General features: G+C 41.3%; 1 protein-coding gene across 8 annotated transcripts in view; it reads right to left on the minus strand.

Moving 5' to 3' along the window:
- Positions 1 to 313: 313 nt before the first annotated feature.
- The window catches only part of RASGRP3 (RAS guanyl releasing protein 3), a 106,754-nt gene continuing 97,734 nt past the window's right edge, over positions 314 to 9,333 (minus strand). For all 8 annotated transcript variants that reach the window (XM_015566324.1, XM_015566328.1, XM_015566323.1 and 5 more), the window contains 3 exons: positions 6,735 to 6,860; positions 6,037 to 6,401; positions 314 to 2,111 (listed from right to left, as the gene is read on the minus strand). In XM_015566324.1, coding sequence (XP_015421810.1) covers positions 2,103 to 2,111; positions 6,037 to 6,401; positions 6,735 to 6,860 — 500 coding nt within the window. In that variant the 3' untranslated portion in view covers positions 314 to 2,102. The remainder of the gene's footprint in view (positions 2,112 to 6,036; positions 6,402 to 6,734; positions 6,861 to 9,333) is intronic.

Genomic DNA, 9,333 nt, shown 5'->3' on the forward strand with positions numbered 1-9,333 from the left:
CATCACAATTGCCATTGGTTGTGAGTAAATGATATAATCATAATTATTAAGTTGCTCATTATGGACTCAAATTTCTACAAATAGTATAGTGTATGTACATATTTATATACATACACACATAGTTTATACATAAGTACACACATATGTTTGTTTTATTTTATTTTGTTTGTGTTTGTTTTTTACTCAAAAGTAGCCCATACTGAGTGGCAAGAATACAATTGTTCTGAAAAGAACAAGAAGAGTCTAACATTTAGTATCAAGTTTCTTCCTGAATTTTCTTAAATTAAAAAAAACAACAATAACACAAGAAAGGTTGCTTGTACTTAAACTGCCATTTTCTATTTTTAATTTTGTTAGCATGTATTTCATTGCATTTATGAATAAGAATAGATAGCATATATACATAAAACCAACACTTGGGGGTAGCTGTTTACCTTCTGAGGTGTTTCCATATGGTGAATTCTCTTATTACTTGGCTTAGTCACGGCTCCTTCAACTAATAACTTCGTTTAATTTTCAGTATCTCTGCAAATCCATCTCCGAATTGCACAATTATGCCAGTTCTAGCAAATTTGAAACTGTATTTTAAGCAACCACCTTGCCTTAATGCCCATAGGCTCTCAGCTTCTGAGGGTAGAGACCAAGCATTGCTGGTCTCTGTGCATCTACCATAGGAAATGCCTAGAGCAGGTGCTCAACAAATGTTTGCTGAGCAGAACTGTCCTAAATGACCTAATGGGGAAAGAGAAGAAAGGCAATTTTTTACTGAAGTGACTGCCCCAAATAGAAATGAATTCAACCTTACATGGACTATATATACACTTAAACTCCCACATGTAGACCAGTGAACCTCTGTAGGTACAGTTTCTAACTGATCACTTGGTAGCAGGTCATTGCCCTCATCCCCAGGCTCAGTCCCATCTCTACTTTTGAACATCTTAAACCAAGTGCTTTCTCCTCTCATCATGTAACAAACAGGCCCACGTAGAGTTATTTTGGGTCAAAGATACATAAAAAGATATATAAAATGTTGACACTAAAATTTTAAATGAAATGCTGTTCATCAAAGCCGGATTGTAATTTGCTTCCTATGACGCTCTTTAATTATGGATGGTGATTTCTTAGGTCTCTTTTACAACCCAAAATTCTATCTTTTAACAAATGAAATACTTAGAATGACTTTGAGTTTTTAAAAATTGATGGTTGTTTTATATTTCACTAAGTGGTTTGTGTTTCTTCTAAATGTTATCCCCAAAGATGTGAACTGATTTTTTTTGTGGTTCACATTTCTTAATAGCAGTTTTAATAGAAGTCTTAATAAAGATGACTAACCCTAGTCAGGTAGGACAAGAAGAGTTAATTTTTAAATTACAATATTCATAATTTATGGCAATTGTAAATATTAGGAAAGTTTTTTTTGTTAGGAGAGTTTCCATGGCTGTGTCGGAGCTTCTTAGTGATGCAGAATTGGTAAGACTTATGTGATATATAAATGTGTGACTTAGTACACATCCTAATAGCAACCATGTGATAAAAAAAAAAAACAAAAACAAAAATGTAAACAGCTTCTCCTTGCACCCTCAAGTCATTTAGAAGAATCACTGCCTTCCAGGATCTGAATAGCATCCTGTCCCTCAAGAAAATGTTAAATCCTGGTCCCATCCAAAAAGCACACAAAAAAACCCTCAAGATCAACTCCTCATTAAAACCCCCTCCCCCCAAAAAAGTATATAAAAATACTGAAATAATATTCTCACAAAAAAAGCAAAGTCTGAGTTAGAGTGTAAGTATCAAGTACATGCACAAAAGCTTTCATTTCACCCGTATATGAATGGCTCTAGAGAAAGATACATGGGAAAACCACCAACTACATAACACAGTCTTTGCGGCACCTAACCAGGGTTAGGGGGGAGGAAATAAATAGTTCACAGGGCAAATCCTCTGTCCCACAGTCCAATCAGGGAGATCCCACGGTGTCACTAGGCAGTAAACGTCCACATATCTTTTCAGGTAAGTTCCTGAGAGCTGGACTGTTCTTCCGCGTTTCTCATCTTGCTCCTTCCAAATGCCACGTGATTGCCTCCGGTGTCTTCAGCCCGAAGTCAGCCATCCTGCAATACAAATCAGAACCTGTTGCATGGCTGTGTCTCATTGAACAAAATAAGAGTGTCCTAGAATGCTGTTTATTTGAAGAACCATCTCAAGTGATCAGAATCTGTACTCTCAAGATTTAGAGAGAATTAAAAGATTATGTATGTATCCACCCAGCACATGAAATCTTAAAGGCGTCCATACAGAGGCTCCCACCCAATAAGGATGCTTGCCAAGAAGGACACTTCTGCCTAAAGGGTCCTCTACATCGGTCCCTGAAATATCCCTTGTGGAGGTTTCCCTGTTATTTTATTTTATTTTATTATTTATTTATTTATTTATAGTCCTCACCCAAGGATATTTTTTTGCATTGATTTTTTTTTTTTTTAAGAGAGAGAGCATGGAAGGGAAGGAGGAAGGCGAGAGAGAAACATTGATATGAGACACATCAATTGGTTGTCGCATATACACGTCCCGACTGGGGCCTGGAATTGAGCCTGAAACCAAGGTATGTGGCCTTGACCAGAATCAAACCTGTAACCTTTCAGTCCGAGGGCTGATGCTCTAACCACTGAGAAAAATTGGCCAGGGCAAGGTTTCCCTTTTGGAAATTCATAATGTACAGTATATTAGTATAAGGATACTGAGAACATTTATAAGGGAAAAAGATCTATATCTATACTGATATTTACAGGTTTATAAACATATTTAACTTCGTTTAGTCCACCATTTCCTAGCCCTTCTATGTTTAATTATTTTAAGTTAGCAGAAGAAAGTAAAAAACAAAGAAGCATTATAAAGAAAATATGCATATTGTTACTGCCAAGTGAGTAATCTTGACCTGGTTTTTGCCATCCAAGGGCTCAATGCTTATTGGTGGAATGGTATCCACCACCACAGAAAATGTTCACACCCTTAAATTTCAAAATGAATATAAATCCTGGAACTCCGCGGAAGGAAAAACACAGATCATAAACCCAGCTACTTTCTTTGTTCAACATTTTTACTTATCGGACTCATAAATATCATCTGAACCTAAATAATAGATGTGTAGAGCATTCCTTCTAAAGCCATTCATTGGTCTTGCTTGAAAGAAAAACTCTTAAATTTTAAAACTCCTACATATTTAACTTTTGGTGTAATTTATTACATTTTTTCCTGCTTGCCTTTTCCCTAAACAAGGGTAAATGTCTTCTTATTTGTTGCTGGTTTGGGTGAGGGTAAGACTGTACACCAATACATTTTACATAAGAACATACTGTCTTCTTCAATGAGCACACAAAAAATTAAGTACTAGTGGTCAGTGAACCATCTCTATAATTTAGGAGATAAAAAAATTGAAAGGGTAAGGGAACACATGAACATAAAGGTCCAATATCTAAAGAATGAAATAAAGATCTTTATTTCTATTTCCTTATAGAGATTGAAGATCAGGAAATCTTACCCATGGAAGTGGCTGTTCTACACCTAACCCAGAGCCAGGTTTAAGTAACTGGAACAGTGCTAGCCAATAGAAGTGACCGCATGGCTAGTTAAACACACACAGGTACTCGTCTGAATTCAAGGATGGTCCATGAGAGCTCTGGTTGGGCATTCTATTACTCTACCATAGAAGCTCTTTTCCTGAGATTTCAATAACAGCCACATTGCTCATGGCAATGGCCTCTGCAGGCTGAATTGGTACTTGGAGTGACTAGTACAATTTCAGGCACCATCTGACAAATCTAACACTGATTTCTCGCTGCTTTTTAGATTGCAGACCTTAAGAAACTCTGCCCCGAAGTGAGCATAGGTGCACATATATAATTTTACATAAATATAATGCACTTTCCTGAATTCCCCAAAGCCTTTTTTTAGACCCCAAGATCTTGCCCTATGATATCTTCCTCTATCATGAAATCATGATTTTTTTCCTATTCACCTTTATATTCCAAGCTAACTATTGGTAGACCATTAAAAGAAATACTGGATAGGACTGAAATATTTGCCAAGGTGATTAGTACGGGAACATTAACAATAAAGTTGGGCTCTGGCTGGTGTGGCTCAGTTGCTTTAGCATCATCCCATACACTGAGAGGTTGCTGGTTCCATACCAGGTCACAGCAAATGCCCAGGGTTTGGGCTCTCTCCCCAGCAGGGGATGTGTAGGAGGCAGCCAATCAATGTTTCTCTCTCTCTCTCTCTCTCTCTCTCTCTCTCTCTTTTCCTTCCTCTCTCTCAAATCAATAAAAATGCATTAAAAATAAAAATAAATGAAGTTGGTATTGCAAATATACAAAGACAGAGTAAATTAGTTGGTTACATAGTGCAGGTTAGGTGGGGAGATGAGAAATGACCTTTAATGGGCACAGGGTGTTTTTGGGTTTTTTTTTGTGTGTTTTTTTTTTGAATGATGTAAATGTTCTAAAATTAGAATATAGTGATGGTTGTGCAACATTGTGAATATACTTAAAACCATTGAATTATACAGTTTAAATAGGTAGATTTGATAGTATGTAAATTATATGCCAGTGAAGCTGTTTTTTAAAGTTGATGTTATAAGAGCCCTGGCCAGTGCTGCTCAGTTGTTTGGGCATCATTCCATGCACTGAAAGGTTGCTGGTTCGATTCCTGGTCAGGGCACATGCCTGGGTTTCGAGCTTGATCCTTGGTGGGGAGTGTGCAAAAGGCAGCTGATCAATCTCACACCAATGTTTCTCTCTCTTGCTCTCTCTCTCTCAAAATCAATAAAAAAATATTAAAACAAAGTTGGTGTTATAAGAAAGGAACAAAATGGCCTAGCAGGAACTTACAATAAACTTCATATGACTGAAGCTATGTGTGGCCTCCTTGTCTTCAGTGACGAAGGAACTAGAGGAATTTTAATTAAAGGTCATTGGAGTTTTTCTTATCCTGGGAAACTACGGAGACTATGTGTCTAGGTCTCCTGAAGGGTGTGGAATGTGGAGGGCCACCCATAAGAATAAAGAGCACTGGCTTGATCCAATAGGATCTCTGCCTAACCCAATATTCGGTTTATGAGACGATTCAATAGGGAGACGATGGCTGCCCTCCATGACACTGCTTTGAAGGTTAGGAATATGACACCAATTTCCCCAAATCTCTTTTCTTAATACACTATGAATTGTTGACTAATACATTTATCTAAGTCCATGTTGAATCAATTTATAGTTTCAGCTTGTTCTAACAAGTTCCATATGCTTCCCAATTTGCTTTGGATGATTTGAGTGTAATTTTTGTGTGGAGGCAGAGTCTGGCTTAGAGAACCGTGAGGTCCCCATGTCTCATTCTCATCACTCCCTTCTTCATGAGGCTGTCAATGCCTCCTTTATTTTATTTATTTTTAAAAATATTTTTATTGATTTCAGAGAGGAAGGCAGAGGGAGAGAGAGATCAATGATGAGAGAGAATCATTGATCAGCTGCCTCCTGCACATCCCCCACTGGGGATCAAGCCTGGGGAATCAAACCTGGGACCCTTCAGTCCGCAGGCCAACGCTCTATCCGCGGAGCCAAACCAGCCAGGTCAAAGCCTCCTTTTAAAATAGGGGTAAGAGTTTCCAACTCTCCTTTATCCCTTCCACTACCTCCTGATTCTAACTTGGAAAACTAAGCTGATTAGTATAGCACACCGGTATAATGAATTACACACAAGAGTCATGGGTCCCTGGGACATCATCTCAGTACACAGACATGGCCACGTTCACTAAGTCTTAGGACTCATCCAGTTCAATTTTATACACGACGAAACTGAGGTCCAAAGAGAAACAACGATGTTGCCCAAGGTCACATAACCAGCCAGTGGGGAAACCAAAAAGTGACATGTCTTGATTCCCGACCATTCCGCTTTCAAAACGACCAAACCGCCTCCTGAACTCACTGGCACACTCATCTCAGCCCTGCCAGCTTCTCTTCTGATTTATCTGTGGTTTGACCCAGCACTGACCTCACCATCCTGTCTGGTGTCACCCATGTCTGCTTCGTCCTGGTCAGGCTCAAACTCGGTGCCCCGGTCAACAACATCCACGCCAGCCTGTACCCGGGGCTTCTCATTTTCCCACTTGGCAAAGCCTTTGTCCTTTGCTGCCTTGTCATGGAACTTGGATTTCATTTTGGGGAAGGTGTGGGACCCCGAGTCTCCCCAGCCGGCCTCCGACCACACAGGCTCAGTCTGGGTGGCCTGGCTGGTGGTGGCGCGCTGCAGCCGCACGGAGATCTTGCGAGAAGAGCCTGTGACCAGAGTGATGGCTCTGCTGTCCAGGTCTTGGTGCCCAGCAGCGACATCAGGGAACTCAAACACCTCATCCTGCGCTGCAAGGGGAAAAGTTATGGTGATTATTGGGCATCTGATTGCTTCGTAGCAAACCATCCAAGTTGGAACAAACAACAGGAGTCTGACAGGTCAGGTCCCAGAGCAAGAGGCCAGAGGCAGAATGAAATTGGCTTCAGGTGAATTGCAGGTTAGGCCTGAGAGCAGAGAGAAGTGAGGGAACTCAAGGCCGTAGCCACTGCAGCTCACCCTGAAGAATGCCTTGGTGTTTATAATGACTCTGCCCAGGTTTCGATCCAGAACCCAACTGAGGTCCAGGTGTGGGAAGGGGAGCAGAGAGAAACGGGGGTAGTAAAGTAAGTAGAGGACCTTACCTGGGGGCAAGGAGGGGCTTCCAGGCAGCGACCCATGACCACTGCCCAAGGAGGGGGCCCGGGCGAATCTCCTGCAGGCCAGAACCAGCAGGTCTTTGCACTGCTTGTGACAATTGGCTCCGCAGTCTGAAAAATCCCAAAGCATCACAGACGGTGAGTGAGAACCAAGGGCCTCTGGTGCCGACTGGGTGTCTAGGATTGTACTTGAGCTGTTCACTCTCCCTCCCCCATCCTGGATTCTGTGTTGACTCTCAGAGCCCGATTCAGGCTCACAGGGCATGTCTCGGGGCTGGAAAAGGGCCAGTGGGACTCTTGCCAGTCTGGAATTCCTGTAGTTCTCTTATATTTGTTCAGCTTCTTTTTCTACACAGTTCATTGAGGTGCTGGGAGCCAGCAAGCAGGGGCTAGGTTGGGTGAGGAGTTGCCTTTGCCCCAAACTAAATGCAAGTCACGTGAGCCTGGGGTTCTTTCCCAGGCCATGGATTCCCCACAGAGAGGCAGAATGGGGGCCAGAAGTAGAGTCTGTGAAATTTCCCATTAGAATGCTTTACTTTTTAAAAAAGCAGAATATTAATTGCTACTTGGTGTAGAAATTTTTCGTCTGATGCCAGTCCTACATTTCCCTTAGATTCACTGAGCAGATAGGATAATTTTAAAGAGTATATTTCTCTCTTACCATCAGAGGACCTAATGATTTCCAATACCTATTTTCCCCAAATGGTCTTATTTCGAATGGTCTTCTAATGAATGACATCACAGAAAGATCAAGTTGTAATGACATGTTCAGTCTATTTTAGTTTTTTCACTCTCTGTGCCTTTAAGAGAAAATGCCATATGTACAAAGATGATCTAAAAGTTTAACTGATATTCATCTTCATAAAATTGTGTGTGTGTGTGTGTCTGTCTTTTAGGGTACAAGGGACAGAACCAGGATAAAACTAATGGGCGTAAGATACTGGAGTATCTTTGCTGCTTCAAAGTAAAAATCCAAGTTAGACTAAGACACTGCTACAAAGAACTAAAGGGAAGAATTTTGAGCACCAAAATGTGGCTCCCACTGAGATTCAGGGAAGTGTTCTGTTCACGCAAAATGAGGGCCAAACACCGAAAGATGACTAGAGGAAAAAGCATCACAAGGGACCAAGAGTAATCTGAAGGCATCCTGTGATCAAGAGGTCTCTTTCTGTTGTTTCGTGGGAGGCAGACAGACAGACATGAGCAGAGCCAGGACAATGGGCCAGGTACAGAAGCCACCAGGGTGGAAAGCCTGGGGTGCCTAGCAAAGGGCAATTACAGGCTGGGACCTCGTGCCCAGGGTGACCTTCCTCCCCTAGCACATTGGTGGTCATGCCATTTGGATCCCCTGGCCTTTCCTCCCTAGAGGCAACATCTTGGCCTCAGTTGTATTTCAGCTCCATCCAGAAAAGCAGCAAAACCAGACCAGTGACCCCAAGGCTGGCCTCAGGACCAGCTGCATGGAAAAATGACCCCTTTGCCCTGGTGCCAAGCAATCAATCAAAGGAGAACCTGACCCTGAAAGGACACACCTGGAAAGCTGCTGAATATTCTGAGATCTTCCCCTGGGACCTCCCCTAAAATCTCCACCCTTAAACCCTTAGGATGGAGGACCCAGCCCACTCTCCCTTCTAGGGGCCCTGCGGAGCCTTTCCCTTCCTCCTTTCCTCCCTCCCCCTTCCCCGAGACAAGTCACCTTTACCTTCCTCACTTCTAAACTCCCAGGGCCCTACTTTTATCTCTATAACTTGTTTCCTAAGCCCATTTCTTCTATGAATTACTTCTACTTCTGTGATTTTCCACATAAATGTTCTCTTACAGTTGGAGTCTTGCTCTGGATTCTTTCCTGGCCAGAACTCAAGTATCGAGGTTGCTGAACCCAGGTCTGGTCCGACCCCACCAGTCTAGCACCTGATGCCGTTCCCACCAGCACCAACAGTTTTATTATATTTTTCAAGAGCATGATCAGGTTCTTAAAAGAACCAGTACAGAGAGTCTGCATAAAATATTCAGCAATTTCTTAAATCAAATATCAATCCTGTATAATAATCACGTTACAAGCAGCAAACACAGTCCTAAATGCCTAGCAATTTGCATGTGTTTACAGTCATCACATATGTATTTATTCAGTTCATATATTTTAACTAAACGGGGGAGCTATGTGAATTAATTCATTGACAGGGACAAAAGTACATTTTAAGGTTTCTCTTCTCATCAATATCTGTGACTTACTAGGGAAAGGAATAGCTGTGTGAGAGTGGAAAGCAATGCATATGTATTGATTATGTGTGTGTTTTCCCCTTGAGGGCTAAAGTTCTTATACAATGCAGCAGTTCAGCAAGGCCTGTCCCACTTCTGAATTCCCACCTTATTTGATAAGTGTGCTGGTAATTATGAGCATGCTATTTTATTTTTTAAAAATTCTTTATTAGTTAAGGTTTATGTGTGTTTTCCCCTTGAGGGCTAAAGTTCTTATACAATGCAGCAGTTCAGCAAGGCCTGTCCCACTTCTGAATTCCCACCTTATTTGATAAGTGTGCTGGTAATTATGAGCATGCTATTTTATTTTTTAAAAATTCTCTTT

Source organism: Myotis davidii, unplaced genomic scaffold, assembly GCF_000327345.1.
Source record: "Myotis davidii unplaced genomic scaffold, ASM32734v1 scaffold238, whole genome shotgun sequence".
NCBI classification, from domain to species: domain Eukaryota; kingdom Metazoa; phylum Chordata; class Mammalia; order Chiroptera; family Vespertilionidae; genus Myotis; species Myotis davidii.